Source organism: Arvicanthis niloticus, chromosome 2 (assembly GCF_011762505.2).
Source record: "Arvicanthis niloticus isolate mArvNil1 chromosome 2, mArvNil1.pat.X, whole genome shotgun sequence".
Classification (NCBI taxonomy): domain Eukaryota; kingdom Metazoa; phylum Chordata; class Mammalia; order Rodentia; family Muridae; genus Arvicanthis; species Arvicanthis niloticus.
Genome location: NC_047659.1, coordinates 128,131,291 through 128,156,718, shown reverse-complemented (window position 1 = coordinate 128,156,718; position 25,428 = coordinate 128,131,291). Strand labels below are relative to the sequence as shown.

Genomic DNA, 25,428 nt, shown 5'->3' with positions numbered 1-25,428 from the left:
TTTCCACAATTATGCTATGCCAGGATTTCCTGTTGAGAATCCGAGGTGGGTCTTCTGCAGTTGTGGTCCCATTTACAAATGTGCCAGTTCTGTTGGCTCTGTACACCAGCGATGATGTTCACATTCGTATTACCATACGCAAAAAGTGCTCATCCGCTTCAGGGATCAGAGTGCAGAGCTGTGGAGAGATCCACAGGGAAGACACTCCGCAACTAACCACAGAAGACTGTAGGTTGCTATGTGCTGGCTAGTCTCCTGCCAACTCGACACAAGCTAGAGAGGGAGCTTCAGTTAAGAAAATGCCTCAATAAGATCTGGCTGTAAGGCATTTTCTTAATTGATGGAGAGGGCCCAGCCCATTGTGGGTGGTGCCACACCTGGGCTGGTGGTTCTGGGTTCTATAAGAAAGCAGGCTGAGCAAGCCAGGAGGAGCAAGCCAGTAAGCAGCACTCTTACATGTCCTCTGCAGCAGCTCCTGCCTCCAGGGTCCTGCCCTGCTTGAGTTTCTGTCCTGGCTTCCTTTGATGATGAACAGTAATATGGAAGTGTAAGCCAAACAAACCCTTTCCCCTTCGCGTTGCTTTGGTCTGGTGTTACATTATAGCAGTAGAAACCCTAAGTCATGATAGCTTCAGCAGCCTGTGACTCTAGGGAGCTGGATGAGTTGGGAAGGCCTCCTTAGGCCTGCAAGATACTTTCTGGCTAGCCTCAAAACTGGGACACTCCTGAAAGGGAGTGTTAGAGAGATAGAACCTGGGGATAAACAGGCAGTGCCAGGCAAACTGGGACACTTATCTAGGTTTGTAGCCCAGTGAAAACAGGTTTACCTGAATGCACTCAGTATAAAGTTCATTCATACAGAACCTTCTAGATACATTCACCTCATGGCTTCACAAAATGACCCCTTTGGAGTTCGGAATTAACTTTTTTGTTTGATTTTAAGACAAGATCTCATGTAGCCTAGGCTGGCCTCCGACTCACTATGTAGCCAAGGATGGTCTTGAACTCACTCTTCTCCTTCCCACTGAAATGACAGTATGCACCACCACCCTGGATTCATGGTGCTGGGAATCAAACCCCGTTTTTCATGCATGTTACTCAAGTGTTCTACCAATATCTTCAGGCCTCCACAGCAATATTTTAATAAGAAGATCCTTGTAAGAAATATGTGTATTCCCTTAATATCAGTAATAATTGTTTTTCTTTACCTTGTGGACACTGAGTGGTGTCTCTAAGCCAGGTTCCTATGGCTTAGCTAATGGAAAATTTAAATTTACATGTTTCCCTACATAAATCTTACATGCCCTAGCATGCACTCTTAGCTTCAAGCATGACTCTGTTTTGTGTCCCCTAACCTTGACTCTTTCGTGAAACTTTTGTGTTACATGAACCTGTAAACTAGGTTTTAATTTTTAAAATTACTTTTTACTTACTGGGGGCAAGCACATTTGTGCCACGGCATCCCAGCAGATGTTAGAGGACAAATTGTGGGGGTTGGTGGGTTCCTAGAATTGAACTCAGGTAGTCAGACTGGGCAGAAGCACCTTTATCCACTAGGCCATCTGTGCCACCTGGCCTTGGGTTCTCTTGTTAGCTACTTTAAATCCCTTTGTTAAAAATCAACACTACCCCAAAAGGTAGCCATCTCCATGGATTCTTTATTTTAGGAGAGGATGTTGATTCTGTAGATTGGGTCTAAAAACTAACCCAAGTCATCAGTGAGGAAAAGAAATTATGCTGTACTTAAGCATTGAATATTTGATAGACAAGTTTTATTAGTGGTGGTTAGGTATAATAGTTGAACTACGGTTATGTCTTTTAAAGGTATTGTGTGTACCATATGGGTGCCTATGCACGAATGTAGGTGTATTTGTGTGAGGTGGGTGTACACATGTAAGCCAGAGAATAACTGCTATAACTCTCTCTCTCTCTCTCTCTCTCTCTCTCTCTCTCTCTCTCTCTCTCTCTTTTTTTTTCCTTTGAAACACAGTCACTGGCTTGGAATTCATTAAGTAGGCCAGGTTGACCAGCCAGTAAGCCCCAGGCCCTCCCTCCCCAGCCCTGAGATGTCATGAGCCCATCATGACATTTATGTAGGTTCTTGTGGTTGCAAAGCAAGCACTTAAACAACTCACCTAGAACTCGGATTTACATGGTATGTATCCATGTGCACGTGTGTACTGCTGTGTATGTACATCCAACCGGGGGCACACAGGTCAATGTTGTTACTTCCTCACTGTCTATTTTTACAATTTTATATTTTTGGTATGTGTGTGCACACATATGCCACAGCACATGTGTGGAAATCAGATGCCTTGCAGGAGTCAGTTGCCTCTTCCCACCACCTGGGTCCCAGGGATCAAACTCTGATCGGCAGGCTTGACAGCAAATGTTTTGACCTGTTCAGCCGCCTTGCCAGTTCCATGCACCTTATTTTTAGAGACTGGACCAACTGAGTAGGGTTAGAGCACCTGGCTACCAAGCCCCAGGAATCCTCCTCCTGTCTCTACCTCCCCAGCATGGGGAATTCCAGGTACATGGCGCCATGTCTGGCTTTTCACACAAGTCCTCATGCTTAGATGGATGGCACTTCAGCAAATAAGCCACCTCCAAGCCTATGATGATTTAAATGAACATCTACTAACAACCTTATAGAACGTAGACTTACGATGTCAATAGAATTGAAATGCATGATCACAATCAGGGCTTTGTGCCTACCTCTGTTCATGAAGTTGTCTCTGCATTAACTCCCACTACATAAGCAACATGCTCCAAGGCCTCTCTACTGCAAGCAAAGAAGAGAGGCGCACAATAGAGGATCTGAACACCTGTCTCTTTATGCCATCATATACCAGGCATACTATCTTGAGTAGGCTAATTAATTTCAGCCTGTTTCTACATCTGAGGGTGGGAATGCCAGCTGTCGAACCTGTAGTCACTGGGCTAGCATAAGGATTTAAGGCAGCACGTAAAGTGATCTTAAGTCTGCAAACTGTATACTCAAGGATTAGCCCAGAGGGTTGACAGCCATGCCCCAGTGTCCTGGCACGTGCTTGACAGCTACAGACCACAGCACTAACCCAGCAGATAGCCTTGCCATGAGAGGAGCCCTAACACTCAACATCTGCGGGTACACTCCTGATCTGCGTCCGTCAGCAGTCTCCCCACAGACAATGCCCTACTTATTGTAGATTTCTGGGCTAGCAAGCCAGGAAGAGGAAGCCATGGTTTCTCTCTTCCCTTTGTTCTGTTTTTATGAATGGGGCTTGACAAAGCCAGGATTCCACGGTCATACCAATCCTGATTAGCAGGATACAAGCAGTTACATTGCCTGACACTGGACCAGGAATCTGGGATAATTATCAGTGTCCTTTCTTGCCCCTACTCTGGAATATAGGATTGCTAAATCATCACCAATACACCCATCTGATGAAACTGGGCCCAGTGGGGCCACTAGAGTGAATGTGAACCCAGGAATGCACACCCAGGACTCCTCTGGAAGACAGCCAGGTCCTCACTGAAGAAGCTTAGGCTTTTTCTTTGAAAGGGGCAAACATGTCTACAGCCATACCACCCTGAACACGCCCGATCTCGTCTGATCTCAGAAAGGGGCACACATCAAGGCCTGCTGTGCTGGCAAGTTTGCTCACTCATACCGTGATTCCCTGTGCCAAGGACAGTTTGACCCCAATACCAGCTCAGAGTCATTTACCCTTCTGTTTTGTGTTTTAGACAGGGTCTCCCTGAGTAGATCAGGCTGGCCTCAAACTCAGACCTTCTTGTCGTTGCCTAAGTGCTGGGATCGGAGGCATGGGCCACCACACTTTGCTTTCTCCCAACTTTTTGGTTAGACTTTTTGGTTAGACAGGGTTTCTCTGTGTAGCCTGGCTGTCCTGGAACTCACTCTGTAGACCAGGCTGGCCTTGAACTCAGAGTTCCTCCTGCCTCTGCCTCTGCCTCCAGAGTGCTGGGATTAAAGGTGTGTGCCACCACCCAGCTTCTTAAGTGAATACATTGCCCCTTTACAATTTGGATCATGTACTCCCCAAAACTGTTTTTAAAACAAAAAAGAATCACACATATACTTATATGGTACATTTATTTATAACACACCCTTAGAGATAAAAGACAGGGTTCCCAGAAAGAAGAACAAAATCCAGGCAAACAAAAAGTTGTCTATACTTATTTAATATAAGAACACAGATATTCAAGAGAAAGTAAGTTAAGAAACAATGGTGTTTAACTTTTAAATATGATTCTGATTTTAAAAACGGTGACTCAAAGCATTAAGACAGAGAACACACACATAGAAAACAATATTTATCTCTCAAACCAACCTTAAAAACCTATGTAGTGATAGAATATTAAAATTGTGCCAATGGAGAAAAAAGTACCTATAGTGTTTAAACCAATATATGGTTTCCATAGAACAAAATTTAAAAATATCAAACAATGCTGCAGAATCAAAGGCAAAGGTGGCCCAGTGTCCAGTGAAAGAGGGTAGCTGGGGGCATGCGTGTGAGGCTCTCCTGGCCTCGGGACAGAGGGCTGGCTGAACCTAGCAGTCACTGATAGGGAGGATAAAGTGCTATGTCCCTCACAGAAACCAGGTTCGTAGAAGCTCTGGTAAAGCTTCCCGGACTGTAGCTGAGGTAGTGCTCTGTGAAGAGTGTTCTCCTGGAGAGCATGGTGAGCATCTGGGTGAGCCGGGACCTGATGCCAGTGAAGTGGACCTGCCGTTCTTGACTCAAGTTTCTGAATGAGTCCCTCAGGCACAGATCCAGATGGGGGGTGCCCAGACCCAGGTACTTGGGGTAGCCGGGAGTGTGGAGATCAGCGGCTGTCAGAGAAACATGGGAGCTGACTGAGCTTGCCAGTGAGCCCTGGGAAGACACAGAAGAGGATGACCTCAAACTGGAAGACCTCGACACCGACATCTTGGATTCTGGTGACCCTTCTTTAGACTGGGAACCCTCAGGAAGGAAGCTCTCATCAGCTTCAGTCTGTGTGGTAGTGGACTTGGACCACACTGTGGCCTGGGAGCTTGCTGCCCTGGTGACAACTGTGGTTTGGGTCCCAACACACATCATGCTGGAACTAGTCTGTGTTCCCACCTCACTCAGGCTTACTGCAGCCATCTCTTCTGGCTCTGTTTGGGTAGCAGCATCAGCCGCCTTGCTATCCTCTAGCTGGTCCTTGTGGCTGCAGAAATAGTCTTCATCGCTGATGGTGGAAGTCTCAGAGTCATGGCGCTTGGTTTTGGCTTTGTCTTTTGGCGGCACATCTGGGCCCAGGTTGGTCTTCTTGGGAGTACTCGAGAGCCTGGCCAGCCTGATACGCAGCAGATTGCCCAGCGTGGGCTCCTTTGACTGTGGCTTTAGGTCAGCCAGATGGTCAAACTTGCCACTGATCTGGAAGTTGGACAGGAGTTTGGAGCTGATGGGCTCTGACTGGGCATACAGGATCCGGAACTCAAGATCAAAGTGTTCAACCACTTGGCCAGACAGAATTACCAAGTTGCTGCTGTTTAATTTGCCATCGGTCCAAGTAAAACTGAAGGATTAAAATCACACAAACTGGTAAAGATAAGGGATCTCAGTTTCCCTGCTCTCAGTAGCTACCATGTAAGAGTGATAGCTTTGGTGCTAACATGAAATAACCAACACATACTTCAAAAAACCAACACACATACAAACCCAATCCTCAGGCTTAGCTTTAAACCCCAGCAAGAAGGTATAAACTACTCAGGCCAGCAGCCTCATTTTAAACCTTAGAGAATCAGCAGATGCCCTGTGGGAAGCTAGTGGCACCTCTTCCAGTTTCTCTAGTGGGATGGTTACTCCACCAGTGATGCCAGTGCTCAGCACATTTGATAGCTGATTCACTAGCCTGGTGTCCTTGCATATCCAGCATCCCTTCCTCTTCCTCTGGAAACAGAACTACACCTGTCTCTCCCAGCAAAGGCTTTCATGCACACACCCTCTCTAGTCTCAGTGGGTGGACATAGGGTCCAGGATAGCCATGTCTGATCCCTGGGATTCATCCAGTATGCACATGTGACCTACCAGGGCCAAATGAGGTTTCAGAGATGTGCTCCTGCTCATTAAAAACTCATTTTACACTTTTTCTTGCAACTAAGAACCATGACTTTGGGTGATGAGTGGTACACACCTTTAATCTCAGCACTTGGGAGGCAGAGGCAGGTAGATCTCTGTGAATTTGAGGCCAGCCTGGTCAACAGATCGAGTTCCAGGACAGCCAGGGCTACACAGAGAAGCTGTGTCAAGAAACCAACAGACAAACAGGAACCATGACTAATCCACATGCTGCCTGAGAACTGCTTCAGAGCTCAAGAGTCTATGGACTACCCACAAGGGGGTAACAGAAACCAAGGGGCTACCTGACTCTGAGGCTGCAGTGTATCTCAGAACAGAGTATCATTGTCATTGGTGGTACAACAATGCTTTTGTAGAGGGCAGAGTTTATACTTACAGATTTTTAAATAGCCAAAAGCTACTCAGAGTCAAGTTTCATCAATATAGATAAATACTAAGTCCCCTTGGAACTTATAAGTGCCAAATAGAAGAAAGTCTCAAGAACATGTGCTCAGCTCTGAACAATGGAGCTGCTGGTTGAAAAGGAAGGTACCTACAGCTGCTTATCACAGTACCTCACCTGCCACCGAACCCATAGCTTGCACAAAACCAAGGGATGCACATTCTACAAAAACAAGGTTTTCTTTGCAAACTCTGTACCTCACACGTACCACTGGACAATGTAATAGACAGACACCCAAGCACACAGCATAACATGGCATGAGTAAAGATGGTGTAACTTCCAGGGATTAACATCATCCACTGTGACCGCAACCCTGCACTCATCTTCCTCTCTCCACACAAAGATGCTATTGGCAAGGTGGACTTCCGAGGTGGGCCTGGAAACATGCGCACTGCCTTCTAGACTAAAGTACTCATTACAAGAATTGCAGCAATCTATTAGTTAAGTATAGATGAACAGCTTCAGTCTGCTAGAACATTTGCAATGTCCTTACCTTCAAGTAATCGGGGTAGGTGGGGTCCAACTCCCCCAGGGAACCAAGATTTGAGGCCAATTAGCCTCCAGTTTTTCCCCAAAGGCCTAGGCCAAGACTTGAATGCAAGACTCTGACTGTGGGGGTCTCAAGCTTAGTTTAACCTGTGCTTTAGTTTTGTGGACCACAGGGAAAAGAAAGTGACTCTTGCCCTGTCTATATCCAACGAAAGAGGGTTTTTATGAACCAATTCACACACACAGCTGTGAACGCCTGGGGACTATCACAGCGCTCTGATTGGCAGGAGCAAGCATTGATTCCTCTAAAGGGTTTGGACTAATTGATGAGGCACCTATTCAGAACATACCTGTAAGAGCCTGTTGCCACCCGAATTCCATCAATCAGTGTGAACTTTTCATGAACCTTCCCAACAACCTTTGTTCCTGACCTTGCATAGTAGATATTTCCTGTAATGGTCCGCACTGTCATCAGCTGTTGGGGAAGGCGTGGTAAAAAAGGAAAAAAAAAAAAAGGTCAATGGCCAATCAGTGACACTATCCTGTGGGCTGAGCTTACTGCTCCCAAACAGACGCATTTGTAGTGCTCATCGTTTAGTGACAGCACACATGATACACTAGCCAGATACTGCTCAAGCAATGTAACTTCTGCATCTAGTCCATCTTTTCATAGGAAGAAAAGAGGCCTTACTTACCTTATAGTCCAGGCTGGCCTTGGATTTGCAATTCCCTAGCCCCAGCCTCCCAAGTGCTAGGATTACAGCCTGCACCACTACATTCAGCTTGTATTTAGAGACCCTCAAGCTCATGTGCAAATGTACTATATACTATAGAGGAATATTTGCTTTGTGGAGGAAATTAATGGAATCCAAGAAATGATTTTGAAATAAAACATGGGAGATAAAACAATCAAAGAAAGTATGTTAGTAATGAATAACACTTGGCAAGGGCTGAAAACCCACGCTGGCACTGCTCCAATCTCTTTGTACCACATCAGTAAGGAATAATAGCTTCCCTCACCCCACATTGGAAGGGTTTTGAAGCAGTAATAAGAGGGCAGGCCTCTAACACACCATGTGGGAATTAATCAGCCAGTTTACATCTCCTACAGGTACACAGTGACCAAAGAGGTAGGCTATATACATACACGGATGCACAATTATTCCCAGGATGACACACACAAATGCATAATGACTTCTTTTTAAACCTTTTAAAAATATTTTTTAAAAAATTTAAATTAGGAGTATCTGCGTGTGGGTATGTGCATGTGATTGTGTCAGATACCCTGGAGCTAAAATGATACCTGTTTGTAAGCCACCGAACACACGTAAGGAACGAAACTCAGATATCCATCTCTATAAACCTTCATAAATCTTAATTTCAAGGTTAAAATTGTCTTTAAAAATAAAAACCTGGAGTATTTCACAGACGAGCATATGGAATTGGCCGGATGGAGGAGGTAATGACTCCCAAACAAATCAACACACAATAACCATAGAAATACTCTACCTGTAGGGCGAGGGATGGCCCGGTGTCTTTCCCTTTAACACACATCTGAACATTATGGAGGCCTATAATTGTGGACACAGCACTTCTGGACACCTGCCTGTGAGTATGTAGCCAAATTCTTGCAGACAAGGTAAGGTAATTCAATATTCTGAACCAATCAGGGCGCAGGGCAGGGGATGCCTCTGAGAAAAGCACAGACCCACAACACATGCAAGCCTAGGAGGGAAGCTAGTGGCTACCTAGGAAGGAGCTAACCCACTATAAAGACAAACTGTCTTTAGACATCCTGCAGAGGCCCCGGACCACCATGGAGGCAGCAGTCGGCAGAGTCAGCAGTCTTGCCTCGTTGACGAGCAGAGGAAATGGCTATGCAGAGCTAGAACAGTTCTGTCCGGTTTTTTCTGCTGCTGAGACTCAACCGAATTACCCAAGAGCACCTTGAAATTATACCCCGACAGCTTCAAAGCTTCCACAAGAGCAGCCGTGGCCTAGATACCTGGTGGGTGGCAATGCTCTCTACCATGCCCAGGTGGCATTTTCCTTAAGTCCTCCCAGCTCACTGACTGGTAGATTACATGGCTGCTTCAATTCAGTCTGCAAGGTCCAATCCTACCTCTATCATGAATTTGCCTTGTGGCACAAATGACAAGGTGGTAAATCATCTAATTCAGCCCAATCCTTGGTTTGCTCATTAGAAAAAAACCAGCCAGCAGACACTCTGAAGGAGAGGCCAATGAGCTAAAACACTGCCTGCTTACAAGGTACTATGCAATCAGAGCCTCGTGCAGAGGCCTGGAGTGGTAAGAAGCCTGGCTCCTGATGATCATGCCATTCCTTGTGCCAAGCGCCTGGCAGCATGAGGGTAAGACAGGTTCTCGCTTCATAAGTTGTTCTATTCTTTTTTCTTTTTTTTTTTTTTTTTTTAAGATTTATTTATTTATATATATATATGAGTACACTGTAGCTGTCTTCAGACACACCAGAGGAGGGCATCAGATCTCATTATAGATGGTTGTAAGCTACCATGTGGTTGCTGGGAATTGAACTCAGGACCTCTGAAAGAGCAGTCAGTGCTCTTAATCACTGAGCCATCTCACCAGCCCAAGTTGTTCTATTCTTTAAACATGAATTCTCTAACAAATGTCTCTCTTACCTCATTCCCAAAGACACTAAGCCAACTCTGTGGCCTTATACCAAGATACTTGAATTATTTTCATGCCAGAGAAAGACATAAAGTCTGGTTCTGTCCTGGGAAGGAGGCAGCAGTAGGTGATATTGACTGCACACAGGATAGCGACTGAGAGGAAGACAGACTGAGTCAAAGCGGCCATGTCGTAGCTGTGGACTCCTGGTCTCCCAATCTCATCATTTCCTGACCACTATGACAGGGCCACCATGAGAGTCAGTGATGTCACATTTGTCAGAGCAGTGGCCAGTACCAGGGACAGAACAATAGCTCCAAAATGGCCGCTGTAGCAAAAAGTGGAGTCCCCTGGAGCCACTTGGCTTGGCTATAGGCAGGTCTGTACACACTACTGAGAAACCTGACAGCCATTTTGCCTTTTTTTATCGATGGCTTAATGGAGATGTAAATCATATACCACATAATTCACCTGGTTAATGTGCAAATCTGTACTATTTATGAATGTACAGAACCATCATCTGCACAATTATAGAACTTTCTCATTACCTCAAAAACAAACAAACAAGCAAAGAGCCTGAACCCTTTTAGTCACAAACATAACCATCCCTCTATCACATGTCCACAAACCCGATGCTAATTTACCTTTGTCACTACAGATGACCCTGTCCTGGGCTTGCACATACATGGGGTCACACTGCATGTGATCATATATGGCTTCCTGCACTTATCACAATGTCTTCAGGGTAGCCCATGTGGCAGCATGTGGCAGTACTTCAGTCCCTTTGAAGGGTGAATAACATGCTATTGTTCTGAACAGACTGTGCATTGTCTATCCACTTATTAGCTGATGACATTTCCAGCACCTATGAACAGGCAGTACTTTCATTCCTCTGGGAAGTTACCTAGAAATGGAACTGCAAGGTCATAGGTAGTGGTCATTTTCTGTGAGACTTCAGTTTCCTCGCTTGTTAGTGGGGAGCCCATCACCACCAGCACCAGCACCAGCACATGGTAGATCATGGGCACTCTCCCACGTTACCAACAGTGGGGAGACAGAACTGGTGTCCCACAAACCTTTTCCTGCTCAGGATGAACTTTCAGATCCATGCACATGTCCAAAAAGTGGGAGAGCAGAGCCTGGTCCAGAAGGATGTACACAGCCACGCCCCGTTTCCTACAGATCTCCTGCAGGTCTCGGAAGATGTCGATGTCTGAGAAAACGTCCATTACCACAGCAATCACCTGTGAGATGAGGCAGAAGAAAAAGTAAGGAACTCTAAATCCCATCTTCAAAGACACTCTCTCTTCAGCAGTGTGCCCCCACCATTAGCTCTTTTCTACCTCCAAAGACACCTAGGCACCTGTGTCTGACAAGTCCTGGCTTGGCCCAGCTAACTAACACTCGCCACTGTCTCCCAGCCAACCTATCCCTCACTGGCAAGCTTCTCATTTAACTCCGGGCCACCACTAAACCCTACTACCTTCCAGGTTCAATTTGGACTAGCAAGCTGTCTGGGTTCTTGGACCAACACACTGTAACCTCAGTCACACTGCTTTCCTAGTCTGCCTTCAGTTTCCTTTCTATAAAGTTGACAAATAAAATCTTGCAGCTGGCAAGATGGTTCAGCTAGTAAAGGTACTTACTACCAACCAGATAACCTGTGTTCAATCCCCAGAACTCACATGGTGGAAGGAGAAACCAATTCCTGCAAGCTGTCCCTCTGACCTCCACCACATGTATGTCATAGCACATGTGTACTATGCACAAACAAATACATGTAAAGAAAGAGACCCCCTCAGATTCTCTCTGGAGCCCCCTTTGGCTATTAATATTCAAGTCCATGGTTTTTGACGATTATCTGATTCTAGCTTATGGTCTCTGAGTATTTTCACCCTGTTTTAGAAAGACTCCATCCATTACCAATTCAGTGCTTGAAATGGTGAGGCTCACAGCACCCCACCCATCCTCGGTTCCCAACACCTCGTATTCGCCACCAGTCAGGACTAGAACATGGAAATACTACCTCAAGGTTATGCCCTTCAGCTCTGCTCTGTCCTTTCTTCTCCCCAGCAATGTGTGCTCCTGATACAAACTGATTTTCTACACCCAGCCCAGACCACAGCTAAAAGCCAATGTTCACCCATGTGTGCATGGGCAAAGTATCACTGTTTTGAATGTCTGCTTCCTAAGCTACAAAACGGGACTGCAGTAAAACCTAAACAACTGCATAGCTGCAGGGTCTAAGAGACCATTCATTGGTGTCTGTCCAAATACCCCATCACCTGTGTGGGCTGTTGCTGCCCAGACAGCCCCTCACAAGGGAGATGCTGACAGTCCCCAGCTTCCTACGTTTACAGAAGCCATTACAGCTGGCAGCAGCGCCTCATCGCCTGCTTCAAGAGCCCTCAGAAATTCCAGGCAGGGAGGCAGGGCTGTAAAAAAACCCAGTCTTAGAACAAGTCCCTGCAGATCGAGTCAGGAAGCCAGCATTTGGGAGCTGTTGCAATTGGGAGTGGTCAGGGCTTCTCCATCTCCCAACTTTAACAGTAAAAATCCCTTGTCTCTGACTCACATTAACCCCTTTGGTGAGAATTACAGCTGCTTCTCAGTCTTGACACCTTTCCTCCTACTGCAGCAGAGCCCTTCAATGGAAGGACTGGTCTCCATGACCACGAGAGAGACAGTAACCGACAGGCTTGTACCCCTTAAGCATCTGTAGGGTTAAAAAGAAATCCTGAAGCCAGCTATGGGGCCCCTAGCATATAATCCCAGCCTTTAAAAGGCTGAGGTTAGCCTGGAGAGAGCAAAAGTCTATCTCAAGAAAAAAAAAAAAAAAAAAAAAAAAAAAAAAAAAAAGGGAACCTAAGAGAGAAAGACATGCAGAGGCAACTGGGCAATGCTGCTACCTTTCTAACACCCCAGGGTTCCATTTGCTCACATGAGCGACCTTGAAGGCCAGCTCCCAGAAGCCAGTGCCCCCTGGGATCATAAAGTGTCTCTCTGGCTCCCTCCATGCTACTCTCTGCCTGACCTTCATAAAATCTCCTGAACAGTGAGTGAAACGAAACAAAGCACATTTTAGAGTTTGTGGCATCTTCAGAAGCTTATAGGCCCTGGTGGCTTTCACACGTTGTTTTGAGAGTTGTGTGTACCCCGTTCACTTGGAGCCTGTAACAGGGTTTAAAGGCACAAGCCAGGACAGAGCTCAGCATAGCACTTGCTAGCTGTGTGACCTGGTGCTTGACCTTTCTCAGCCTTGGTTTCTCCCCCCCCCCAACCCCCCACCCCTAGAAGGCAGGGATTACAGCACAGAGTGGGGGGATGCTGAGATAGTTGAGGGAGAGCAAGTCTGGAATGGGCTTAGCTCGTTAGGCAGCTGGTGCCTCGGAGTCCAAGGCAGGCTGACCTACACTGGGCAGAGATGGCTACCCGGACTGACAGGACCTGAATGAGGAAAGCAAAACGAGGTATACATGTTCTGCAGGGAGCAGTAACACTCAGAAGGGGAGGAAGGCTTCTTCAGAGAAGTAACAAGAGAGCCGAACCACAGATAAGATAAGGAGCCAGGCCTGATTGCACAGATTTGTAATCTCAGTTCCCCGGGACAGGAGGCCATGGGAGAAGTGAAGGGCCCTCTGACAGGAAACCACATGATGACAGAAGAGGCTGGGAAGGACAGGGTGCATACCAGTGTGGCTGGAAAGGGAGCTGTATTTAAGATGGTAGGAGGCCATGGAATCCCCATCAGCCCTTCTTGCCCACACTTCCTGCACAGGGAGAGTATACAGAGAGATGACTCCAGAACCTGCTGCTGCAGAGTAGAGACCTGAACCTACCTCCTCTAACTCAGGACTGAGAATCTCTGGGTCAGCAACTCACTGGAAGATGGAGACCTTTGGGGCTAACAGACTTCTGCAGATATTTTGGAGGACAAGGGGTTAAAAGAGGAGAAGTCCCAGCTAGGAGCTATGAGACCACAGGGGAGCAAATAGAGCCATGGGAGAGCCCAGCAATGGGCACAGGGCCACAGAAATGCATACAAGCTGGTGGGAGACCTTCAAGCCTGGCTCTCCATGGAGTGCACTTGAGAACTGGAATAGAGCTCCTGGAGGAAGGGAAAAGAAACCTGTGCAGACCTGCTGGCCTCTCTGATGGTCAACAGAACCCCTGTGAGCTACATACATACATACAGGTCTCTCACCAGCTTCTATGCATTTCTGTGGCCCTGTGCCCATTGCTGGGCTCGCCCATGGTACATACAGCCAGCTGGTGGGCTAGCCAAATGAGAAAGGAGGAGAAACCAGGAGATGCAGAGTGATGGCCAATGAACACACCCTAGGGGCTACTCAAACAGGGACTAGGAACCCAGCCCAATTGGCAAGGTTGGAGAAGGCCACCAGAGGCAGAATGGGAGCAGGGCCCAGAGCACAAAGGCCTGCCAAAGGGTTTTGATTGCCCAATTAATAAAACAGGTGTACAAACAACACCTGTGGCGGCTGATAAGTAGTAATTTGCAATTTGGTCCTCGTATCTTTGATTTTAAAGCCTCAGCCTTCCACAGGCTAAATATGAAGGCCTGCCTCACTCAGAATATCTGAGGGCGAAGGAATGTTTTACTTTCCCGATTCTCCTACATCCAGGACTCCTCAGAAGACTTGCCTTATCTATCTGGAGACCAGCGCAGGAAGGTTCTCCTTCCCTCAAGGCCTGCCCTCCCCAGACCTTATGCCTACCCCCTCAGCCCTGTCCTCAGATATCCAAGTCCTACACAGCTGGAGCAGGCCTGGGGCTTCTCGGCTCGTGGAAAGCACAGTCTTTCATAGACCTAGCTGACCTAGCCTCAGTCTCACCAAGCCAGCTCTGCTTTCCAGGTGGACACAGCCACTCGGAAAAGTGGGCATTTCCGCAGCAAAAGTTAAACTCATTAGTGTGTATTGCTTCCTCTGGATTTCCAGGCTGATATAAAACCTGTATTTGGGTGTCAGGTTGACATGTGGCAGGTTCCAGGCTGAAGAGAACAGCAGTCGTGGCACAATGCCTCCCTTGGCCAAAGAGCTCATGCTATAGACCACTGAGCCATAGAACACCTGAACTAGAAAGGTAGCACAGACACCTGTCACTGAACCCACTCTCCCTTTAGGGGTGCCCACCCCACAATGTGCCCACACCTAGGCACTACCTTCTCTCAGTCTGAGCTGCATGGAGCTGGCCCCTTCTCTACAACTTAGAAGTATGATAACTGCAAAGAGTCTATTATTACAGAGTCATACCTATCTCCCAGATACCCATGGAGGAAGCATCCAGCTGACCAGAAGCTGGGGGAAAGGGGCATCCATACCACACCACCTGTGTTTCCTCAAGCCACATCTGGAGGGGCCAACCATGTGCCCAGTCCCCCATGTTCAGCTTGAATGACAAACCATAAGCCATCTATCATCAGTCCCTTAATAGAACCCTTTGCTGATTTTCACCAACAGACTAAGGAGCCCACAAGTGGGAGCAGAGCAGAGCAGAGCAGAGCAGGTTTACGTTACTCACTAGGCAGGACTGGAATCTCTGCCACTGCCACTTAGCCCAAAAGCTCAAAAGGATCTCTAGAGATTTTAAAGCCGCAGTAACCATCATGCCCAGCTTACAAACTTAGAAGGGCTAGATAATGGGGTCAAGGGGCACACTTAAGTAAGGGCCTGAAATGCCAACCCATGTCTGTCTGCCTCCAAACCCACCATAAGAAACGCTGAGCTAAATACTGTTACAGAAAAGTCTACTATGGGTCTCACAATTGCTAAGAACTTGCGGTAATCCTGAGAGGATCAGTAGAGTATCCCACAAAGCCCACGGGCTCAAGTCCCTATGAAGGACAACTTATAACAACATGGTGACTGTCTGTCAAGGAATCTCACAACTCCCCAGCATGCTGGGCACCTTGTCTTCTGCAGTTCTGTGGACAGAACCAGAGCCAGACTGATCAGAGGACCTTGAGAAGCTCAGCTGTCATGTGAACAGACTGCAGAACCAGGTAAGCTGTCACATGTTAGGTTGTACCGGCTTCTAGAATGTGCACGTAATACCACCCACTTCATACCCTTTGGTGATTCAGTCAATGAGAAAACCCTCAGTGGCAGCTACTATATTCTTAGTTTCCACTCTGCCACCTCTGGATAAGACCTGTAATCTGAGGTTTGGTGTCCTTGAAACAAGGCCTTCCTGCTGCCACACACCCCTGAAACAGGCTGCTCGCCCTCTGACCAGGCACATGCATGGCCTGAAGGGGCCATTCAAGGCTAGTCATTCTTGTTCTCATTTTAGCAGGAAGCACATGTCAATTACCCCTTTCCTGTGTGCCTCAATTTCCCTCCCTTCCTACCCAGAGTCATAAAGGTAGATCAGGTGTACAGAATGCTTGGAATTCTTTCAAAGCCTTGTATTATGTGTCAGCCTGGAAGACTGGCCACTGAATCCCTAGGCTGAACACATCATCAATCACCTATAAATTTGCTAAAACCATCAAATGTACCATTTACCTAAGTGTCTGTCTGTCTTCCTTCCTTCTTTTCTTTCTTTTCTTTTTTCTTTCTTTCTTTCTTTCTTTTCTTATCTTTTTTTTCTTTTTTTGAGATAGGTCTTGGTATTAGCCTAGGCTCATCTTAAATTGGAGATATTACTGCTTCAGTTTCCAAAATGCTAATTACAGTCAGGAGCCACCACTTGATACATGTTTTAATGGGAATAAAACTGCCCATTGGGATTTCTTTTTTTTTTTTTTTTAGGGGGAGGAATTTCTTTTTTTAAAAAAAAAAAAAATCTTTGAAACTACCTTGATATAGTCTTCTGGGTTTAAAACCAAGAGAATGTAAATTTCCAGAGTGAAAGTTAAAATTATTAGCAGTTTCTCACTATTGCCCCGGCAGGAGGAACCATGGGAAAATCAAGCAGCCCTTTTTTGGGGGGGAGGGGAGAGTTTTAAGTTTTTAACTATAAAAAGCATTTTTCTGTTCCAAAATACAATGTATAAAACAAGGTGTGTTTCCTTGGTTTTTTCTTTCCTTTTCTCTCAGGGTAAAAAAATCACTCCAGTTTGGGTCTGGCTTTGGGTTATTCTTCCACTTTTAGGATAAACAAGTACATGTGGGAATATTCAATATCATATGTTCACATCCACGCAGCATCCTATGTTCACATCCACGCAGCATCCTATGTTCACATCCACGCAGCATCCTATGTTCACATCCACGCAGCATCCTATGTTCACATCCACGCAGCATCCTATGTTCACATCCACGCAGCATCCTATGTTCACATCCACGCAGCATCCTATGTTCACATCCACGCAGCATCCTATGTTCACATCCACGCAGCATCCTATGTCACATCCACGCAGCATCCTATGTTCACATCCACGCAGCATCCTATGTTCACATCCACGCAGCATCCTATGTTCACATCCACGCAGCATCCTATGTTCACATCCACGCAGCATCCTATGCTCACATCCACGCAGCATCCTATGTTCACATCCACGCAGCATCCTATGTCACATCCACGCAGCATCCTATGTTCACATCCACGCAGCATCCTATGTTCACATCCACGCAGCATCCTATGTTCACATCTATACAGCATCCTATGTCACATCCATGCAGCATCCTATGTCACATCCACGCAGCATCCTATGCTCACATCCACGCAGCATCCTATGTTCACATCCACGCAGCATCCTATGTTCACATCCACGCAGCATCCTATGTTCACATCCACGCAGCATCCTATGTTCACATCCACACAGCATCCTATGTTCACATCCACGCAGCATCCTATGCTCACATCCACGCAGCATCCTATGTTCACATCCACGCAGCATCCTATGTTCACATCCACACAGCATCCTATGTCACATCCACGCAGCATCCTATGTTCACATCCACGCAGCATCCTATGTCACATCCACGCAGCATCCTATGTTCACATCCACGCAGCATCCTATGTTCACATCCACGCAGCATCCTATGCTCACATCCACGCAGCATCCTATGTTCACATCCACGCAGCATCCTATGTTCACATCCACGCAGCATCCTATGTTCACATCCACGCAGCATCCTATGTTCACATCCACGCAGCATCCTATGTTCACATCCACGCAGCATCCTATGTTCACATCCACGCAGCATCCTATGTTCACATCCACGCAGCATCCTATGTTCACATCCACACAGCATCCTATGTTCACATCCATCCATAGAAAAAGGCTGGACAATGACACACTCTGGACAGTGTTGGCCATGAGAACCTCTGAGATGACAGAGGCATTAAGGTTTAAATTTAGCTTTAACTTATACAAACTTAAATGATCACATGTACTTAAGCATTGGTACTTTGTATTGGCCCATGCTATCTAGACACTCTAAACCAGAGCTTGCCCACATTTGTCTTGAGAGCCATGGGTCCTCCATGGCGTACACATTTCTTCCCCAGTCCTCTGCTGTGACCTGAGTTTTTTCTGGGCTTCTGGTAGGAGCTACAATAATCAGTATGCCTCCAGTCCTGTGTTTGCCAGTGTTTCTGTGAGCAGACACAGGAGTGTTACAACTAAGTTAATGGAGAATACAGCAGACACTCTCCCCTCTAGAGATTGGTGTCACTTATGCCAGGACCTCGTTTGCTTGGTTTTTTAAAGACAAGTTCCTGGGCTGGTGAGATGGCTCAGTGGTTAAGAGCACTGACTGCTCTTCCGGAGGTCATGAGTTCAAATCCCAGCAACCACATGGTGGCTCACAACCATCTGTAATGAGATCTGATGCCCTCTTATGGGGTGTCTGAAGACAGTGACAGTGTACTTACATATAATAAATAAATAAATAGTTAAAAAAAATAAAGACAAGTTCCTACTGCATAGCTCAGGCTAACCTCCAATTCTGGATCCTGCTGTCTCAGTCCCTCAAGAGCTAGGATAATAATAAGGAAACTCAGGTGTGGTGGTATGCAGGAGGTAAGCAGATTTCTGTGGGTTCAAGGCCAGCCTGGTCTACATAACAAGTTCCAGGCTAGTCAGGGCTACATAGTGAGACCCTGTCTTAAATATTCCTCCCAAAATTAGTAAGAATAAACAAATGAAATGGCAGATAGAAGAAGAGGGGGACTGTGGAGGCACTGTTTAGTGGTGGCATCCAGTACATCCAGTGTTGTTCAGCCATCACCACCTCTCCAAGCTTTTCTCCAGCAGAGCAGAAATTCCGACTAGTAAGCAGTAACTCCGTGTTGTCCCTCTGCCATAACTACTTGGAGGAGAGAAGTGCTAAGAGTGTGCAGCCTGTGGGGACAGAGATGCTCAGAGTCTCACAGTGAACAGGACAGTCTCCTCAGGAGAAAGAACCATCCACTCCAAATGCCAACAATGGCAAGTTGAGAAACCCGGTCAGGCTGATGCGGACATCTGGAACAGGAACAACTGATCCCATAGCACAGATTCTATAATAACACAGGCGAGGATTGAGCAAGCTTGGGAGAGCTCAGTCCTTCAGAACATCCTCATACGTGCCAGGGGCCTCCAACAGATTCCTCAGCTACTATCCCTCCTGGCTGGACTCTTCCGCGAAGCAAAGAATGGCGCCACTAACAATCTGGTCATCAGAAGGATGCCCAAAGGTATGCTCACTGCACAAGTGGCCTCTTTGGAACAAAAGCATATAAGGAACAGCAGCTAGTAAAAACAAGTGTAAGAAGTGTGACATCTCCAGGCAGAATGAGCTTAGCCTATGAACTCCCACCCAGAAGTAGGGATATTGGGTACCATAGTGTCTTACTGCAGGGGAGGCTGAGGCAGGAGGATCTCAAGTTCAACTGGACTACATATCAAAACCATCTCAAAATGAGGGACTTGGGAAGAGAAGGCAAGGAGGGACTAAGAAGAACAACAGCACCCTGGGACAAGCACATAAAAAGCACCTGACTAGGGGTGCTTCCAGGCAGGGCCACAGCTCCGTCAAGTACTAGGTGGCAGAAAGAATCGCCTCAACTGCTTAGTTTCTCTTCCTACCTCTCCATCCTCCCCTCCCGCAAAACATGAGGCTGAAAGAAAAGGGCATGACAGGCCTCCATGAAAAATACTGATACTATGTGTCAGCTGCCCAGGGAGGTTCCATGTAGCCAGAGCTGCCAGAAAAAACCCATCCCAGAGCCATCCATTCCTCACACTTGGCAAACACCCCTGGTATCCTATGCATGTGCTAATCATAGAACCTGGGACTCTAGGCTCCTTCCAGATCCACCACAGAGAATCCAGGCTGGTGCACAGATCTCCTCACTGAAGGCAAGTAAAGCTACAGGGAGCAAGCAGTTAGATCTGACCACACTCCAGTGCCGCCTGGTCCCCACTACATGGGGTTCCCTCACCCTGGAGGGAATTCAAATTTCCCTCAGTAACCCAATAGATTTCTTTGTTTCAGATACTAGAAATAGCTCGCCTGTCCTGCCCAAGACCAGGCAAAATGCATGGTAGTTTATAAAAATCTAAGCACCAGGGACCTAGGCTGTCTTTAGGTCATAAATCACCTTCCCCACTTAAGGGCCTCTGCTCCTTTGATTCTTCTTAAAACAGGTCATCCTATTCTTTTTATAATTAAAAAAAAAAAAAAAAAGCCAAGCAAGCATTTATTGATTGATTGACTGACTGATTGAAGAATTGATTGATGTGTAGCACACTCACAGCTTCACTGTTCACAGTGGAGGCAAGCACCTGCCGATACATCCGTCTCCTCAGCGCAAGCCGCTCTTGCTATCATCACTGTTTTTCTGTTTTTAAGATACACACCACGGGAATTCAATGTCCAAATCTTTGGGAAACTGTTTAAAACCTTCAGCCATTGGGAAGCAGAGAGGCTGCGGAGAAGATTAACTGTGGGTCCTCTGTCTGGCAAGGAGGCACATTCCAGCCCTCAAGAAGCTAAGGAAAGAGGATAGTGGGGTCAATGAAAACCCAACCAAGCAAGCACTGTGCTGGCCCTGCAGCCAGGCACACCGCTCTGCCTCGCAATGCTCAACAAGCTACCTGACCTAAGGACATCTGCTGTGTCCTTAAGTGCATCTTCCTCTGGCCACTGGGAGGACTGTGAGGTAATCTGGGTAAAGAATTCAACCAGAGCCCCAAATGTTTGCCGTCACCTTACAGATCAGACATCTGGAAACACCTGACATATGAACTGTCACAGTCTTCCCTGTCACGAGCAACGCACTTCAAAGGACATGGCCAGAGTGACACAGCCACTCCCAGATACCCATGCACATCTTTACAAGTGGCAGCATTTGACAGCCAGCAAATTAGTCCTCTAATCCCTCTCAGTAACTAGTCCTCTTCCACCTGGGGACAGAACACTTCTCCCCACAGGGCATGCGCACAGCACTATAGTTAGTGGAGATTCTGAGTCTGCCTTGGGTAAAGTCCTGGCTCCATCACTCCCTAGAGGCAACCTAGCTTCTCTGTGCTTCAGTTCATCCTCTGTAAAGTGGACAGAATAATCACAACAATTTCAAGATTACTGAAAATACTGTGTAGCAAAGAAAAAGCATTTTTTTGTTTGTTTGCTTGTTTGTTTTAAGACAATGTCCCCCCACCCCCACCCCCATGTAGCTTTTGTTGACCTGGAACTTGCAATTTAGACCAAACTAGCCTCAAACTCATAGGGATCTGCCTGCATCTGCCTGCTGGGATTAAAGGAGTGAGAAAACAATTTTTATTGACTCATCTTTTCTCTTAAAGCAAGAAATGGTCTCATGCCCCCAAATTAAACCTAATTTATATACACAATACTCCTTTGCCACCTGATTCCTTACTTTCCTTCCTGTGTTCCAGTGTGGTCTCATCACTGCCTACACAGGCTCGAAAGTCTCAGCCTCAGCCAGCTTGGCGGCTCGTGCCTTTAATCCCAGCACTCCGAGGCAGAGCCTGGCTGTTCTCTGTGGGAACAGAGGAGGCAGAGCTATCAACCTCTGTTGCTTCTTTCCTTTTCCCCTTGTCTCCTTGTGTGTGCTCGAACCCAGGACCTCCAGCAAGTTAAGGTCAGCCTCCTGCCACAGAGCTACACCTCCAGCCTTCAAGCACCCTCACTGTCCATATACCTTCCTCCCTTGCCTTTCCACTCCAGTTCATCGTGTCCCAAATGCAAGGAAGTCCGCCTAAACTTCCTGCCCACCCTGCCTTAATCCAGACTCTTTTCCCTTACAAGGACATCTCTGGCCGCCTTGCCACCTCAGACCTGGTAAACCTAAACTCCGTCATGTCAGACTCACTGCTAGGGACACCACACCACTCTCATCATCTTTTCCCACTTTTTGGTCCCCATCCTCTGCATAGACGGGCTAGTTCCATCCTTTCCTTTTGGCCCCTTCCTCATTGCCTGTGGCAGTCTTCTCATCCCCAATCCCTCACAAACTAAGAACAAGAACCACACCCCTTCCCCTGTGGCCCCAACCCTGGCAGTGTGACAGTTGGGAGGCTCTGTGTAAGTATGCACTTTGGCATAGATACTGAAAATGCTCACTGGATTTAAAGGGACATACCACCTTTCTCAGTAGGAAAGCCCAGCTTCCAGTCACAGGGCTCTAGGAGAGGGTGTAAAGGAAGTAGATTACAGAGGAAAGCAGGAGGCCCAACCCACTGGTGTTTCAGATCGCAAGAAAGATGGGGCGGTTTCTGCTGCAGCCATGATCCCTTTTAAGGCAAGTTTTTCTTCTGACCTCTGACCTCTAGCTCTGGTGCCCTTCACCCAAGCTGAGCAAAAGGTTCGAGCAACCCACACCTCTGCCCTTCCTGGAGACCCGGTCTTTCATTTTCAAGGTGTCCAGAGTGCTCAAGTTCTCCTCCCAGAGGAGAGCTTTGGGCATGCACCCTTAGCCCACAATTTTGTCTCTTCCAAAATATTAAATTTTGTACTGAACCCACAAGTAAAACGTTTTCAGAATAAAATGGACACAGCCCATCCAAAACTCCACAGGATCAACAGAAAAACACTTGGTCACCTACACTCTTACCATCGAAGTCCTGGCAGTCAGGTACAGAACCAGCACCGGAACATTGGCTTCAGCACTAGGAAGGCAGAGGCAAGAGGGCTGCCTGAAATTGAAGCTAGTAAGTTCCGGGTAAGCCTGGGCTACAGTGACCTTGTCTTGAAGAGAGGAAGACAAAAGACAAAAACAGAACCCAAGCTCGCTCCTAGACTTGGTCATGTCAACCTGATCTAGGACCTAACATATAGCAGTACCAGACCTACTAAGTCTTGGCATGGTCTGAGGCTTTGCCTGTCATGTTCCCGGCACAGTCACAAAGTCTGTGAATTGAACAGTGTTCACCAGCATGCAAAGTTGTAGCCACACCCTCCCAAGTGTAGCCTTCTTTCTCCCTGATCCCACTGCTGTGGTTTCTCTATGGCAGGCCAGGCTGGGGTGTGGTTTCCCCAACACCAGGCCACTCAGGCAGTCCGACAAAAGCTAAGATAATAACCCACTGTAAACAGTGGCTTATCTAATGCAGAAGTTATTTGCATTTTGGGTCAAAGCTACCTGGAACAGTCCCAGGTATTGGGGGTTAAAAATATCTCCCACCAGACTCACTCACAGAAGGGAAGGAGTTGAACTGACTGCTCGGATATTATCTGTCTACAACATTAAGACGCATGGAAAAGTGGTAGTTACACTTTTCCCGGTATCATGTGGTATCAAATGGTATCAAATGGTGTCCTGGTATCATCTTTTGGGTAAAGAGACTCTTTTAGTGGGATCTAGCGTCAAAGTCTCTGGAATTCTGCAATCCACTTGGGACTAACTAACAGTCACCTGGCCCCAGGGGTACCAATAAACAGGAGTTGGAAACTAGAAGACAACTCCAACTTCAGAAGGCCGATGCTCCTCCCCTACTCGCTGCCAAGGTGGCCAGGGATCTGGTGTTGAGTTGTCACATAGGCGAGAGGGGGACTTCGGGGCCGCTCACCTCTCGGGCGGAGCGCAGCTGCTGGCGCAGCGCATCCTTGCAGCCGTACGGGCCGCCTGCTCCCACGCCGCGGGGCTGGAAATGAGCCTCGACGCGCGTGGCACCGCGGTAGGCACCCCGGTAGAAGGAAGGCCAGCCGAGCTCCAACGCGGGCGGCTCCAGGTCCGACTGCTCCGGAAAGTAGGTGCCCGATGAGCAGTCGTGAGAAGAGCCGAACGAGTCCTCGGCCACCGCCGCGCCATCCTCTCCCGGCCGTTCGGCGGCGCCCAGAACTTCGCGTACCTCGTCGGCGTTGAGGAAACGGCCCAGCCGCTCGCGCCGTAGGAAGGAGGCCCAGGCGTCGGGGCCACCGGCCAGCAGCTGCTCCAGAGCCAGGCGCCTCGCCTCGCTGAACAGCTCCGTGGGGTTGGGCGGTCCGCACGGAGACAGGCAGGCCGCGGGAAGGTCGTCCAACAGCTCGCAGCGAGCAGCCATGGCAGTGCCCAGAACCGATCCACTCAACTGCGGTGTTTGCTTGAGATTTTTATAGGCACCTTTGAATCAAACCAGCCCGCGCTATTGGCTCGCTGCCCCGCCCCGGCAATTCCATTGGCTGGCTGTCTCCCATGAGCGGCAAAGGCTCCACCCCCTTATTGCTATTGGTTTCTCCTGAGGAAGGACCCGCCCACCCTCTGCTCTCACTGCGGGACGATTGAGCGGAATTTAAATCTGAATTTACCCCGCCTTAGCAGCTCCAGAACCATCCCAACCCGGGACAGAGCCCCGCACTGTCCGAGCACGCCCTCTGCCGGCTGCCCCACAACGTGGTGCTCCAAGGACTTGGACTAGGGGTAGGACTTACTCCGGACATGCATGCTTTTGTGTGATCAACCTCATTGCTGTTCCACTCTTCATCTAATCATTAATTTATTCATCATAAAAGAGAAAAAGAAATAGAGAGGAAGAGAGAGGGAGGGGGAGGGGAAAGGGAGAGGCAAAGAGACAGAGACAGTGACAGCCTGGAGCAATGCATTTCCAGAGGATCTGGGTTTAGTGCTGTCTCACTTGGCAACCCCTAACTACCTATAATGGTTCCAGGGAATCTGATGCCTTTTCTGGTATCCACGGATACTGTATGTGCATGTGGTGCACACACATACACATTAAATAAATAAAAATAAATAAATCTTTTTCCCAATGTTGCAAAGCTGAGGGTGGTGGCACACTCCTAACACATGGGAGATTGGGATAGGAGAATCTGGAGTTCAAAGCCATCTTATGTTGTGTAGCAAATTCAAGCCCATCATAAGTTAGTTACATAAGACCTTTCGAACACACACCCATATAGACATATACACATACATATATGCATATACGTGTACATCTATATACTAACACACACACATCTTGTAGCCAAGGATGACATTGACTTTCTAACCCCCTGCCTCCATCTCTGTAAAACAGATCAGTACCGCTGTGAAGGCTCCCTCTCCCTCTCCCCATCCTTCCCTGCTCTCAGCCTACTCAGGGAAGTTACTCAAGCCTGAAGGTAAGAGCTTCCTGTGTCCGCACTCTGGCATTCAGTATGCAGAAGGCATGTAATAAGGACAAGGGCCGGGCCCTGGGGCTATATAGCCACTCAGTGTCTCTTTGCCTCTATTTCCTGGGTTGAAAAGCAAGGATAATTAGAGCTTTACCTAGTTCCATTGAATTACATAGAGCACTGCTTTCCACTATAAGCTAAATAAAAAAGTCCAGAGAAAAACA

The 25,428-nt window shown here is 47.4% G+C and overlaps 1 protein-coding gene across 3 annotated transcripts; it reads right to left on the bottom strand.

Annotated features, from left to right (window-relative positions):
• Positions 1-4,082: 4,082 nt before the first annotated feature.
• Positions 4,083-24,207, bottom strand: Fam83d (family with sequence similarity 83 member D). 3 transcript variants are annotated; one of them, XM_034493876.2, is made up of 4 exons: positions 23,683-24,204; positions 10,775-10,942; positions 7,398-7,522; positions 4,083-5,553 (listed from the first exon to the last, which is right to left on the bottom strand). In XM_034493876.2, exons 1-4 carry the CDS (start codon positions 24,154-24,156, stop codon positions 4,566-4,568), a joined length of 1,755 nt encoding a protein of 584 aa, XP_034349767.1. In that variant the 5' UTR covers positions 24,157-24,204; the 3' UTR covers positions 4,083-4,565. The 3 variants fall into 3 exon arrangements, with proteins under 3 accessions (XP_034349767.1, XP_076786272.1, XP_076786273.1); XM_076930157.1 differs by lacking the exon at positions 23,683-24,204 and adding an exon at positions 22,728-23,028; XM_076930158.1 differs by lacking the exon at positions 4,083-5,553 and having other exon boundaries at positions 7,404-7,522; positions 10,771-10,942; positions 23,683-24,207.
• Between the last annotated feature and the right edge of the window lie 1,221 nt (positions 24,208-25,428).